The sequence below is a fragment of the Falco punctatus genome (genome assembly GCF_963210335.1).
Source record: "Falco punctatus genome assembly, chromosome: 4".
NCBI classification, from domain to species: domain Eukaryota; kingdom Metazoa; phylum Chordata; class Aves; order Falconiformes; family Falconidae; genus Falco; species Falco punctatus.
Genome location: NC_137583.1, coordinates 100,540,966 through 100,555,660, shown reverse-complemented (window position 1 = coordinate 100,555,660; position 14,695 = coordinate 100,540,966). Strand labels below are relative to the sequence as shown.

Below are 14,695 nucleotides of genomic sequence, written 5' to 3'. Positions count from 1 at the left end.
AGAGTCACAAGTCCCTGCCAGAGGTGGATGGCAATGCAAACTGGTCCTGTGAAAGAAGCAATCACTTCTGCGGTGGGAGATGCTAATGCACCTTGAGCCAACAGGCCACCGAAACATCACACTGACAAACTCCTCTTGACACAGCAAACTAAAAGGTTTCAGTAACAAGGTAAACTATTTCAACAAAATCTCCTGTAACTGTTTGCTTTGTATAACTAGAGAATTGCTGTAATTCAGAAGAGCTTTACAATGAGGGAAGTAAAACACTAGGTCATAGGAAAGAAGTCAGATTTTGAACGTACTTACACAAAGATGAGCAGAAATCCAACATTAAGTTGTTCCCACTGCACATTCATATACAAGACAAAATATTGGGCCCCGAGTACAGCCTGCGCAGTATAACCCAGAATTCCTCCTTTGAAAATTGATGTAATATTTGGCAAGATTTTCAAACGAGTTGCTGAAGTCACACCTGCAAGTACTTGTAGGTCTGTGAGCAGAGCAGATGCCCTCACAAGCCAAACCTAAAGCCAGCTGCATGCCAGGACTGCAAGCACCAGAATATGTTTGCGAAAGCTCTCTCCCACTTTTCAAGTGTCCAGATTTCATGTGCATCAAATTTTTAGCATTTTTTACAAAGAGATCCTATATGTTTTTCCCTCCAAGAGTTAGAAAGAGCTCAGGCAGCAAGAAGCTCATCATGGTCTGTCTGTACAGAACTGGGCTCTAGGAAGTACAAGCAAAAGCACAACACACTTTCCTCCTTCCAATATCTGATCTGGAAGGGGGATTCACGTGGCTGGCTGTCCCTTCCCTTTGTCCTTTTCTCCACCCCAAATGGCACAGACCATGCAGTGACATCTCAGGACTACACTGAGTGCAAAACAGCAAGGGAAAGCTTGGGGATGCCTCAAGAAGGGCCCAAAACTTGCTTTGGCATTGGACAGAGCCACAAAAAAAGGCAGGTGAATACATGCACAGACACAGCCACTTTAATAGTTCACCTCTTCTAAATGACCACCCACGCTATTTGTGGAAACATGTAAAAACAGAACTGCAAAATGAACGATGGATATTGCTCCTGGTCAGCTGGGTTATGAGCCCTGTGTGTCGGTGGCTGTTCTGTCAAGAAGGGCAGGCAAGGAGGCTGGGTTTCTGCAGGACATTGTAGTCCCTGTTTTGTAGGGAAGGAACAAGCACAGCAACATCAGGACACCTTGTAAAATCATTTGCATTCATTTGCATGAACATGAAATCTCTGCAGACCCACAGACCTTGCACACTGTATTAAGACGCTATCACCAGCTGTAACCATCTTGCAGCAAAAAAGGTTTCATTTCAACGAAATACTAATTGCAGAGGACATCCTGCTAGGGCTCCTCAGGGAGGAGAGAAAAGCAGCGGGGAGGACTGCACACACGGTTCATTTGCATTAGTCGCCCTTATTATTCCTCCAGGTTCTCTTTTTTTAAAAAAATAAAATCAATTAGACCTCACGCTGTGACAATCATGGGATGGAGAGGGGGTGATGGGGAGGCACACTGAGTGACTGGCAGACATTTCAGCAGGTTTAACTTACCCCACTACATCTTATTTTTTCCTAATTTCCTTTTTTTCCCCCCCTAAAAACCTAAGTAGGATATGCTGAGGACTATATTGCATCTAGGGATAAAAACCTGATGGAAACAAATTCCTGCTTTCTTTGCATAAATAACCCTGTTGATCTCCTCTGCAGACAATGCACAAATAGCTGTGGATATCCAGAGCTTTCCCCCATGTTTGGGAAGCTCCCAAAGAGAAGGCGTATTCCTGACTGCTTACTCTGCACAGGTTTTGTAGTTATATCCAAGGGGAACAATGCTGCCAAATTGTTTGGGGCTTCAAACTGGTTAACACAGGTCTCATGTCAGCAGCTCTGAAGATAGCTTTTGACTCCAGAACAGATTTAATTTTTAAAAAACAGGGTTTCATTTAACACACTCCTCTCCAGGAGGGTTGATTTTCACCTGAAAAGGTCATGAACCAGTAGAAGTGTGAAATCTAGTAGCACCACCAAAGCTCTGCAGGTTTCTACTCAAATTGCCAGAGATACCCCTCTTTTTCAATTGGAAACTTGGTTTCAAAGTATGGTCTGCCCATAGTGCCCAAGTATTTTCCTATGCACATACAGCCATTTGGCCGTGACTTGGAGATACATCAGCGGAAAGACATCCAAAGCTTTCCCTCTAGACCAAACTCACTTCCGTGCTGCCTCACCATCAGACTGGCCACACTGCACTACTGGCACCAGGGAGACCCAAGCTGGGGCCCCTCCCTAGGGTCATACCTGCAGCATGCCTCAGCAGACCTACCCAGGGCTTTCTGTCCCTTTTCTGGCTCATAGCAGAAGTATTTTTCTTCCATCTCAGGACTGAGAGTATGAAAACAAACAGCAACCTAAGCTGTGCCACCTCACAGTGCTGTGGTGAGAAGCTACAGACAATTCAGGGTCTTGGTCTTCTCATTTGTCAACCAACTGACTCTGTAATATTTAAGTAAGTCTTGCATGAAAAGGGACACAAGTTTTAGGAGAAAACTGCTTCTCTTTGTTCAAAATACACATGCTTTTTGAATGCAAAATCATCACAGTAGTTCTTGAAACTCTGTTGAGAAAAACTGGCATATTTTGTGCAGAATGTTTTCAGTGATTTTAGAAGTGTTATGAAAGACTGGGTTGATTGTTTTTTTTTAGAAGGCTGTTTTAAGATCGAAAAGTAGCAATTGCTACGTGCTTCCCTACAATTCCTACAAAAGATTTTGTTCTTTAGAAAGAAATATTCACCTCTGCTCACAAGGGGTAGCTTGCAGCAAACCCAAATGGGTAGCACAGCATGCACCAACATGCCTCTCCTGTGGTATCCCTGCTGCCTCACAGCCATCTCTGCCTCTTTTCTTCAGACCAGCGGAAACGTAGCTTTGAAACCTCTTTTTCCGGTTGAAATTAGCCCATGGTACAGAAGCTGCTGGAAGAGGAGAGACACTTCTGGTGGAGTCCACGTTTCCTCAGGGAAAGGGGATGAAAAGCATACACAGAAGCAGATTTTCAAAAGGTATGTTCAGCTACTAGTTGCTGTAAGGACTGAGAAAGTCTTGCTATATAATCCTATGACCTGTGTAACAAGTGAACACGACCGTTCCCTCTCACCCTAAAATATTTAGTCCTATGTAAGAAACCCCCTAAAAATGGAAAATTGCTAGGATCAGAACCACATTTATCACTTTATGTGTTTTATGATGAATCTGACTTTGCCCACATCTGCATTGGGAAAACTAAAGCAGGGACTGAAATGGAGCACTGCACACATCATGAAAGGAAGGTGCTGCTTCAGCTCACCTGCTTGCTGCTCTGCCCTCCGTACTGCATGGGTGATGATGTGTCCAGAGAGGCCAGCGCTGCACTGCCAAGGATCCTGTGCGGAATCCTGCACGAGCAGCCTCCCTTCAGGAAGCCAACATGGGCTAAGGGCTACTTTAACTGCATTAATGAACAGTGCCTCACCATTAATTGCTACACTATTCTTAACTCTGCCTTCCGTGGCTGTTTTACTGTATCATACGTATCTATACATTGCTTCAAGAGCGAGCGCATGGGGCAGCCAGCAGCAAGGCCTCCTCCTGCCCCATTCGAGCACCACCATGCCGGGGAGCAGGGGCACCGCCTCCACGCACAGCTGTGCCATCCTGCCTGCCCAATCTTCCCTACGCTCCCGGCCGGGGCAAGCTGCGCTATTTCACTCTCTTGGGACATATTTACAATTTGCCGCTGTTCACACTTCTCCCGGAAACGGGCAAGATGCTCTGCAGCAAAATACACTGGTTCGAAGCCAGCAGGGCCCGCACCCCTCCCTACCGCGCACACGTGGCCGCGGGCTCTGCTCGCTGGCGGCACCTCCCACCACGCCCCGGAGGCCGGCCCGGGGCGGCAGCTCCGCTCCCCGCCGCGAAACGCTCGCCCTGCGCGGCCGGCCCCGCCGCAGCCTCAGCACCCCGCTCTGCGTCGCACCCGCGTGACGCAGTGCCGCCCCGCCCCCCACGACACAGCACCGCCACAGCCCGCCTCCACGTGCGGCGGAAGTCGCGGAGGGGGCGCGGCGCGGGCACCGGCCAGTGGCGGGCGGCCCCACCCAGGCAGCCGCCGGCGGGCGTTAAAGCGGCGGCGGGGCCGGGCTGGGCTGTGCCGGTTGCGGGTCGATGGAGCCAGACGGCGGCTGCTTCCTGTACTACGGGTACGGCAGCAACTTGCTGCGGGAGCGGCTGCTGCTGAGCAACCCCTCGGCGGCGCTCTGCGCCGTGGCGCGCCTGCAGGTGCGTGCGGGGAGCGGGGCCTGTGGAAGGGCGCTTGCCCCGTTGCGGGGCCGCGCCTGGGCCGGGCTGTGCTGCCTGCGGCCCGGTGCTGCAGGCCGACCCGTCCTTCTTACCGGTAGCGGGGGCGGCCGCAGCACAGGTCAGGTGGGGGGGGTGCTGGCGTCCTTAACGCCGCGGCCTGTGCCGTGATGCCTCGGGCTGCCAGCACTCGGGGCCTGCCGCCGCAGGCGGGGCTGCCTTAGTCCCGGCGCGGCGGGTTTTCCCTTACTGGGCTTAACCAAGCCTGTACGGCTGCCAGCCAGCACCGCACGCGTGGGGCGTTATGAGCCCGGAGTTATAAGCGGGTGCTCAGTCGAGCTTACAGGACAAGTTTTTGGTAGTTCTAAAGGTACGGTGCTTTGCTAAAAAACAAAATTCCTCCTTCCCTTCTGCCACACTGGTTGCAAGCAAGGAGCCTTCCCCGTGCCGTGTGTCAGGTGGCATGCAGGGCACAACTGCAGCTGACGCTCCCCGCATCCTGCCAGTTCTTCCCTGGTCTGGGGTTATTAAATGTTATAGTACATCAACTTGGTCTTGATGCAGGCTTGGAAATATGAGCTTGTGCTCATTAAGCTGTGGACGTACAGATCGGTACAACTGCTCCTTGGAGGAGCAAAGCATAGACTGATGCCGATGTGAAAGTTCTCTTGGGGTAACTGGCAGGAAAGGATTTACCATACAGTTTATGAAGAAGTTCCAAAAGCTTGTCATTAATAACCTCCCTATAGCCAGATACTTGGTGTCTCTTGGGACTATAAGTCTGGCAGCTGAAGCCTGCTCCTGTAAAGTGTGAGGCACTTATAGGTACCACTGAGGAGCTGAACATGCTGAGAGCGTGGCACCTTGCAGGATTGGACCTTGGAGGCCAGGAGGAAAGCAGCAGTACTGTGTGCTTCTCTTTCAATAAAAGAAAGCCCTATGCTTCAGCTCTCCTTCTGGGCTTCAGGTAGATTTTCAGGTTTCACTGTAAACATCTTTTGTCACGCTGCAGGTTCAAGAGCTGGCAGTCAGGCGCTAGGTTTTCTAGCTGGCCTTTGACTGGGCACTGTGCTTCCCCCAACAGTGGGTGGCTTCACTCTCTTGCTTCAAGCTGGAAAATCACTGATGCATGGGAGTGAAGAGCACAAAGGTTGGAGCTGTTTTCTGTTAATTGCGCTATGGTAGTACCACATTGGCTTAAAAAAGGAAAAATAGCTTGTAAGCAGAGTACTTTGGATGCTGAACTAAAGTATTAAATTAACCTCCCTCTGTTTTTACTTTTTTAAAGCTTTGTTAATATTTAGCCAAAAGCTGTGAAAAATGGGATGTGTAACAAGCATAGGAAGGCTATTACGCTGGTACTTAGAAGAAGGGCCAAAGGCCAAGCTCTTGACTCAAGTATCTAGTGTGTTTGTTCCCCCTTCCCTGCAGTGCCTGCTGCAGTTGCTCACATTGCTTAGCATAGGGTTTCTTCCATCCAGAATTGGAGTTAACAGCACTATTTCTGTGCTGTCTCTTGCTCTTTCTGGGTGGTACCTGATGGTTTTATACACCTCCTTGCAGGTATTCAGTGCGAGTCAGGTCCAAGAAAATGTAACTGGAGCAGTAAAATAAAAACTGGTGCTTTTTTTTTTTCCCCCTCTGCTAGCACTTGTCCACATCTGTAACCTCAGTCTGTAACTTGACTTGTCTGTTTACTTGTGTGCTAATTACTCAGGCTTGACTGTCTGCAGGGTCTAGTCCAGAGTCATTCTCATACAGTAATCCAGTAACTCTAATATTGCAAAGCCATTTTGCAGCAGTTTGATGAATGGTTGATGACTAGTGTGACTAAGTAAATATTTTTCTAGTGAAATTAGTTCAATGGGGGACACTTCATGGGAAAAGAAAATGACTATTGATGCAGTAAATAGTATAGTTTTGCCAGGCTGCTGGTTATCACTTACACATAGACAAAAATATTTGATCAGTGTTCTGATCAGTGCATTTGTTCTGTGTGTTAGCCTCCAACTGCTCGACTTCTGCAACCTTTTTCCTGTATCTGTTAGGTATATGTGTCTCAAAGTGAATATTAGTTTTTTAATTGAATTAAAAATTATTTATTTTTATAAATAAAAATAATAAAATTTTAATTACAAAATAAAAAGTGAAAAGGTCATGTGTCTCAAAGTGAATATTAATAAGTATGCACACATATATATTTCAAATCAAAATTATAGCTTAAAGCAGTTGATCATAAGAAATTAGCAAAGCTGTTTTATAGGCTTGGGGTTTATTTTTTTGTTCTTAATCCTTTTTGCATTTGCCGGATTTTGTGGTTGTGATTAAGCAGGTAGTCTTCCTTCAAGTTTGTTGGGGTTTTTGTTATTTTTCTTTCCCTTCTCTGCTGCTAGGGAAGAAGCCACAAATTGGCTAACAAGTAGGAGAGGAAACCAAGTGTATGGAGTCAGATGGGAAATTAGACTGGAAAAATGCAAACACCCATTATTGTCTTTTGCTTTTACAGTAATATTTGATGTAACTTGTAAGAAAAGAGATACTTGATTTCTAAACAAATGTTTAAACTTGCAAACACTTGAGTAAGTTCACTCAAGGAGGCATATACCTTGACTTAAAAATACCTAAGAATGTTCCAGTTAAGTGATGAGATGGCAAAAAACACTGGAAAATACGCAGGATGGTATTTTATAATTGGGCAGTTCTATTAGTGCATGAGGACAAGACCCAAAGCTCACTGTTTTGTAGGCTTCTTTACCCTTGCTATTTTCCTGGACTTTGCATGGTAGCATTTAAGTCCTGTAACAGTACCAAGAGCTGCAAAGGAATGGGCACCAGGTAGGCATGTCTTCTGAGGAACAAGAAGATGGCAGTAGTCAGTTCCCTCCTTTGTGGCACACCCCCTCCAAGCGCCCTTCAGATTCTCTAATGGGAAGCACATTAGCAATCCTTTCACTGCCAACTTGGACAAAAGTCAAGCTGACGTTTCTTCAGCACTGTTGTGTTTATGCAGAATTGGGTATGTGTGCTACCCTTGAAAAAGGGCTACCTCCACTTTCTTCTAGCTACCACCACTAGAAATTGTTAGCTAGTGTTTAGGCCAGACTGATAAGAGGTTTGGATGTTGATCCAGGTCTCTGCAGACCAAGACTCTTCACCAGTAGTGCTCTCTGCTGGACCTCTCTTCCCTTTGTCACAAGGCTGCCATTTCTCATGGGGAGGTGGAGAAGGCTGACTTCAGCCCCTCGTGAGAGAGAAGCTGTATCAGATCCTGCCTATCTGTTCTTCCTCCTGTGGCTCCAACTGACTACTTGCAGACTTTTAGCTGCCCCTTTCATGTCAAGAATAGCCAACAGCCCTTATCTTAAGTGGAAATTGATTCTCTGCATTGGTTTCATTTGCAGGATTTTAAGCTCGAATTTGGACATCATCAAGGCAGGACAAGTTCTGTCTGGCATGGAGGTACAGCTACCATTGTTCAGAGTCCTGGAGACGAAGTATGGGGAATAGTATGGAAAATGAACGCTAGCAATTTAAGTTCACTGGATAAGTAGGTGACTTAACTTTTGCTGTCTTCTACTACTTTAGAGAGCAACTGAAAAAGTAGTAGTTAATTTTTGGTAAAGAGCTTTGTGGAAGCTTTTGTGTTGGAATCAAGATGTTTTGGATTTTAATATGTGAATTTCACTTCACAGTATGTGTATTGACTTCTAATGCATTTGTGATTAAAATGTCTTTGTTTTCGAGCTAAAGCTACTTAGGGGTATTTTAATAAGGAGTGGATCTTGATTTGAAGCAGATACATTGGTCAGGCTCCTTTTTTTTAATTCCTGTCCCTTAAATGGCTCTAAACTCTGTATTTGTCCTGTGGCACTTTTCCCGTTGCTTTAGGGAGAGTTTCCTTTGAGATTGACCTTGGGTTTGTCACCATACATCTGTAGATTCCAAACGTAGTGGAAAAGGAAGGAATGAGGACAAGACTTTACAGAAGAGGAGATCTTTAATACAGACAAAAGGTCCTTTTGGGGAGGTTATTTTGCATGTTGTCTAAGGATTCAAACTTTTGTGAACTTAAGGTAGATCCAAACAGGGAGCTGGGGTGGTGGTGGTTCTCCCTTTGACTGGGAGAGGCTGCCTGCACCGTTACAATGTATGGTGGAGAATGTTCTCCCTGTGCCTGGTAAGACAAGTCTAAGGCAACCTGAGCAAGTTGTTCCCAGGCTGAAGTCTGGAGGATCACCTAGGTAAACAAACTGAGGAGTAGCATAACTTCTTGCACGGTCTAAGGTAGACCTTAGACTAAGGTCTAAGGACTTAGAACTTAATCTCCAAAACTTTGGCTGGTATCATGTGCTTATTGCAGCTTTTGGGATGTACCTGCACAACATGGTACACAAGGATTGTTTGTTCAGAGCAATTAATCTCTGTCAATTAATTCCAGTAGAAATGTGGGCTAGTGAGGCTAAGGTGGCAGGGCATATTAAACCCACTGAAAGCTCTGTAGTAATACAGTTCTCCTGCCGTTGGTACTCTTACAATTTTGGTTATGGCTGCACCATGCTGCGTAGACATGTCGTTATAACCTTGGCCCTGAAACTTGGAAGTTCCAGCTTGCTTTTTATTGCCTATAGTGAACCTGAAATACAACAGAAACTGTTGCCCAAGTTCTGTTAGCACATCAGGGGAATACATGCTAACAGAACTTTCATGTCCTGGTTGGGAGTGTTAGTCTGAAGCAGGAGGGGCATCTAGTTGGTATGCTTCTGGCTGAGGAAAGCTTCACTTGTCCCAGCTTTGTCATCTCCCGAGTTCCTCCTCTGTTGCTTACACTAGCACTTCCCTCCTGCCTCCCTTTCTGCTGACTTCTACTGAAATCTGATCTAGCATGCTTTCCTAAATCATAAACTTGACAAGTATAAAGATCCTGTCTTACAGCATCTGCTCTGATAGTAGCACTGTGTTTCTCCCCACTATGGGGACAGTGGTTTGTATTTTGATTTCCAGAAGTGCTGTTTACATGCTGTAGAATGATAAAGAAGTTTGTGCTTTGTTATCCAGAAGCAGAAAAGGGAATGTGTAATTGACACCTAATATAGTTAGTCAAAATACTAGTAAAACAGTGTAGTATATGGGAGGGGAATCTTCTGCTTAGAGGACTGAACTCTGGCTTCAAATGCATTTTGGTGCTGTCTATTGGTCAGATATTTTTTTTTTCCCTCTGTACTTCACAAATCTAAGTTACAGACTAAATTGTGACTTTTCCTCAGATGTCCTAGCAATGATTGTTACTGAACTGTAACATTTTTCTTGCTGTCACACACCCATGTAATTTTGCAGTCTGTTGGCCTTGAATCTGCAGTTAGCTTCCAGTCTCTACTTGCACTTACCTACTTATGTTAACATACTTATGTATGTTAAATAACTTGAAATGGCAGTAAGTTTTTGAAAGAAAGATAAGATGTCAAAATAGTATTTTGACAATCGGCGTTAAAACCCATGTTATCACTCATATCTAAAGCACATCTGAAGTTGTTTGTGCTATAAAGTCTGTCTTGTATCGCTTAAGCTTCTCATCTACTTCTTACTATTTCCTCAGACTTTTATTGGTGGCTAAATGCCAGTGGTTAAAGACAAGTAGCCTTGTTCTTGAGTTTGGTTTTGTTTTCCTAAGGCAGCATGATTTTGCTAATAAAAAAGTAACAAAATGTTCTTTGCCCTGATTTAGCTCATTGCTGCTGTACAACTCTTGTGCAAATTAAAGGATGTGTTGGATTATTTGTTGGAATGTGCATCACAAGTGTTGTGCAGAGCTTCCCCTTATTCAAATTTAACACAGTGGGCAAGATAAAGCTTCGATAGTTTCATTATCTGAGTGGAAGGTAACAAATGATATGTGCCTTGCTCGTTAATTCTGATAATCTTGGTTGTGTTTCTCTTGCAGATTACCAGACTTGCACAGTAATTAATTCATAAGGAATATTCTCTCTAATGTTGCAAGTTAACCACTAGTTATCTTTCTTACAGAGCTGAAATGACAAAAGTGAATGCTGCTGCTTCTTTAGAAACTTATTTTTGGATACGAAACAAGTTTGCACAAAAAGTACTGGAATATGTTTTGCTTTATTTGCTTTTCTTTAAGCTTATTAACAGCACAGACCAGTGCCCTGCCTTGAAATCTGTTATAATGAATGCATATGTTTAATTGCACAGTTTGTCTGAAAGATGTCAGCTATTTGGCATGAAAAGAATATATGTCCTTTACAGGCAAGAGGGAGTTGAAGATGGCATTTATGTCCCAATAGAAGTTAATGTCCATACTCAAGCAGGAGAGGTACTAGCCTGTCGAAGCTATCAGTTGAAGGACTATGTCTGTGGTCCCCCTTCTCCTCAGTATAAAAAGGTAGGTGTGTGTCGCTGTAATTTAGGAAGAATGAACAGAAATATATAATGCAGTACTTCTGTCCTATTTAATAATGCTTTGTTTACAGTGGATGGAAGGCATGACTAACTCTAATGTAAAGGTATAATAATGTGGTGTGTGGTACTGTAATGATGCTCACAGAAGATTTCTAGCTCTTAAAAGGCCTGCTGAATCAGTTTTATTTTTTGCCTTAGATGAAGCCTTTAACTTGTAAATTAGTTATGACCGACACAAGGATTTCTGAAGGATGATGTTTACATATATGCAGCAATTCTCTGAAAAATTAATGTAGTCCACTAAAAGGACAGAGGGAAGCTTCTGTGGGGAGAGTACACCACCTGGCTTGTAGTCTTAAGGACACAGATTATCCTTATTGTCTTATGAACTTATAAAAAAGTTCATACCCAAAAATAAGCTGAATACAGAGTCCACCTGCTGCCTTTTACCAGGTGCATCATCAGTGTATCACAGTGTATTCCAGCAACACTGCAGGGTTCCCACCTGATGGCTGGTGAGGCAGAAGTGTTTCAACACTGTTCTGCAACACACCGACTCTATAGAGACACATGATCCAGCCACGCAGCAGGCCTGACCTGCTTAGCTTGTGAGATCTGATGCAGGCCCAACCTCTGGTACAATGACTGCATGTCTGGAATTGTGCAACTGTAGATAGACATCACTGTAACATGTTGATTTTTTTTTCTACCAAAAGCAAAGAAACAGGGCTTAAGCTTGTTAAATCATAAGCATACCACCTTCTCTGAACTGAGGAACTCACTCCCATGAATCAGCTTCCAGGAGCATAGCTAAGGCCAGCTGCTGCAGGACTTGTGAAGAGAAAGCTTGCTTAGAAAGCAGGCTCTGCTGCTTCACAAACCTCCTCCCTGCCAACCTGCTTTCTGTCAAGACAGATCTTCACTAGTATACTGTAAGAGCAGATATCCAATACTGACAACTTCAGCTAAATATTCCCTGCTGCTGTTGTCAGGGTCAGTTGTTAGTTCTCCTCTTCCCTCCCCCCCCCCCCCCCCCCCCAGCTCTTAAGTTAACCAGGCAAAAATTAATCGGCCTAAAAACTTAGTATAGGTGACTGCATTGGCGTACAGTGATGTGCATCTATCTACTGTTCTGTACTTTTTGTGGCAAAGGTCATCCTTTTTAGACACCCTATCCTTGAATTTCCTGGCTGTTGAATGCATGAAAGAATATTTACAATAGTGTCAGCTTTTAAAATCTGCATATTTATCTGTTCATTTCTGTGTGGGAACTTGCTGGTGTCTCTTCCAAGCCTTGGCTCCTGAACCTTCCTCTTTCCCTTTCACTGTCACTTCTTTTCTCCTGCACCAATATTTAAGTTTATTTTATATGTAGAAGGAAAGCTGCAGTAACAAACTCTAAGGAATCTATGTTTTTTCACTAAGTCTTATGTTTCTGTTACTACTATAACTTGTCTAGTTATTCAGTGTTGTGCTTTGGATTTCAACAGCTTGGTTTTAAAACTAATTCCAGTAATGTATACTGTGTCTCACTTAGATGTGATTCTAAGGCTGGATAAAGGCATAAAAAGTAATTCTCATCCTCATTGGAAGAAAGAATGAAGTAACTAAATAACAGCTTAATTGTACAGACTTGTGCAGATTAGTAACATTTCAGAATAATTTTGTTGATACTCTTTAAGGTCTTCAGTGGTCTTCCAGAAGCCTTTGGCTATCTTCTAGGTACAAAGAGCATTGTTTGGGATTAATTCTCTTGTTACTGTGTTTCTTCCCATACAAGTAAATGTTTGGAGGAGTCTGTCCTTTTTAACACTATTATTGAAGGCTTTTTTTTTTCTCCCTTCCCCCCCCCCCCCCCCTTTTTAATTGTAGGTTATCTGCATGGGTGCGAAACAGAATGGCTTGCCAACTGACTATCAGAAGAAATTAGAAGCTATTGAAACTAATAACTATGCAGGGCCGGTGCCAATCATGGAAGAGATTGAAGCTGCTCTTAAAACAAAGAAAATAAATTCTGCATAGAATACCTCTGCACTTGCTTGGCCGTTCACCTTTATTTAGATACCTCTCCTCACTGTGCTGCTCAGCAGTTTCTTTATTTATCAAGAAAAGATGAGTTTGCTGTGCATCTACAGTAAGCCATTAGGCATAATTTGCAGTCTGAATACACCAACATTGGTAACTTCTTTGTTTTGTATGTATAGCTTGAGTACCTACTGAAGTTTTTGCAGATTTAGAAATTATCTTTCTGTAATTGTCATGCAGTGCTGCATGCAAATTTTTGCTTTGTGTCCTGTTTACTGACCTTTTCTAAAAGAAAAAGGCCATCTTGATGAGTACTGGCATCTATTGCCTTCTGAGAAGTAGGGGCTGCAGGATCAGGCCCTTTGTTCTTAAATGTTGTATACACAAGTATCAAGAATTTCAAAGATTTTTTTAGATATAAAGTAGACTCAAACCTCTAAACCCTGACTAAACTTTTTCCTCTGCTGCTTTTCTTAATGGTTTAAAGCCCAACCTGTCTGAAGCTATAGGGTTCCTATTCCTGTTTAAAAGAAAGAAAAGTAGTATTTTTTTGAACTATCTCCATGTTTTTAAGTGTTAGTCCAAAATGCAACCCAGGCAGGCCTGAAGACAAAATACAGCAAAGGATGTTATGCAGAGTATAGTGGCCTTCTCCTTTCTATGTCTAGTAATTGTCATAGGTGAACTGGTTAGGTATAACGAACAGATTTCAAAGAACTTAGATAATGCTAAGTTGTTGCTTTTTTTAAAAATTACCTTTCCGACTGGCTTGTTGCTTATTTAGGCCTTGGTTTCATGTTCAGTGAAATCAGGAAGTCTCCTGTGAGGCCTAGTGCATTGTTTCATGGCTTTGTTGGTCTATTAAACCCCAGATAAAAAGACTTGGCCTCCTTAATTTTTTAACAATTTTTTCCCCACAACTTTGACAGGTCCTGCAAAACTGAAAGCTCTTGTAAGGTTTAGAGTCTTTTATCTTCATTGTATTTGGCAACCCCTGTAGTTAGTCTGTGGGGGACATGGAAAATCTGACAACCTGGAAGATTCAAACAACTAAACTTTGGCTTATCTTCTGCATGGTGTATCACACGGAGGAGTATAAGATACAGCCAATGTCACTGTGTGACTCTCAGGGGTCCTCAAACCTTTTAAACAGGGGGCTGGCATTTTCCCCCCCCAACCTCTGGCAGGGGGGTTCTGTAAATACGGGGGGCTGGATTGAGGACCCTTGGGGGGCTGTATCTGGCCTGTGGGGTGTATTTTGAGGACCCCTGCCTTAGATAAACAAATGACAAAGTAACAGACTTACCATGTCTTCTCTGCATAAATTTTTCTGTAAACTTCTGCTAGTGATGCATAGGTGCTGTCCTAATGTCATAATGCTTGTTTCCAGAGTTGGGCATGGTGTCTGCAAGTAAAACATGGTGCTTTCTATATAAGCACTGTCTAGTCGGAGTAAATAAAGCTGCACTTAGCACACCTCTCCCCTGTCTATTCAATGCGTGCTTCAAGAATATCAGTGTTGCTTATGTAAGCATAAGCTGGTGACATAGGAATGTAACTGGAACATCCATTGGCTATTTGCATTTTTTTAAAGGATATACTTTTGGTATGGAGGGCAAAACTACATATGAACGCACGCCTCGACATCAGCACCACTTCTTTTGCTTTACCCTTACCCTGCTTCTCTGGGCTTTGAAATGGGTGTTTTGCGAGAAGAAAACAGTACCTTGACAGCTCCTTGGGGGGAACTGAGAGAAGGCAGCGGCCGCCTCCTGGGGAGGAAAATGGCGGGAGCCCCTGAGGGCTGCGGGAAAGCCTCCTTCGCCCCAGGCGGGATCGCTGGCACCTCTCGGGGGAGGCGGCCGCCTGCTGTGCCGGTGTGGGGAGGAGAAGA

General features: G+C 44.1%; 2 protein-coding genes across 2 annotated transcripts in view; one reads left to right on the top strand and one right to left on the bottom strand.

Annotated features, from left to right (window-relative positions):
* The window catches only part of ENTPD3 (ectonucleoside triphosphate diphosphohydrolase 3), a 54,910-nt gene extending 49,542 nt beyond the window's left edge, over nucleotides 1-5,368 (bottom strand). The window contains exon 1 of the mRNA XM_080387258.1: nucleotides 4,458-5,368. The gene's annotated coding sequence lies outside the window, so the exon portion shown is untranslated. The remainder of the gene's footprint in view (nucleotides 1-4,457) is intronic.
* GGCT (gamma-glutamylcyclotransferase) lies at nucleotides 4,073-12,810 on the top strand. The gene is made up of 4 exons (XM_080387320.1): nucleotides 4,073-4,344; nucleotides 7,764-7,909; nucleotides 10,624-10,759; nucleotides 12,649-12,810. The coding sequence occupies exons 1-4, from the start codon at nucleotides 4,231-4,233 to the stop codon at nucleotides 12,796-12,798; spliced, it is 546 nt and encodes a 181-aa protein (XP_080243446.1). The 5' UTR covers nucleotides 4,073-4,230; the 3' UTR covers nucleotides 12,799-12,810.
* Nucleotides 12,811-14,695: the final 1,885 nt, after the last annotated feature.

Coding starts and splice junctions, on each gene's coding strand:
- GGCT (XM_080387320.1), top strand. CDS start 4,231: ATGGAGCCAGACGGCGGCTGCTTCCTGTACTACGGGTACGGCAGCAAC. Junction 4,345..7,763: donor GCGCCGTGGCGCGCCTGCAG/GTGCGTGCGGGG, acceptor TTTCATTTGCAG/GATTTTAAGCTCGAATTTGG. Junction 10,760..12,648: donor CTTCTCCTCAGTATAAAAAG/GTAGGTGTGTGT, acceptor TTTTAATTGTAG/GTTATCTGCATGGGTGCGAA.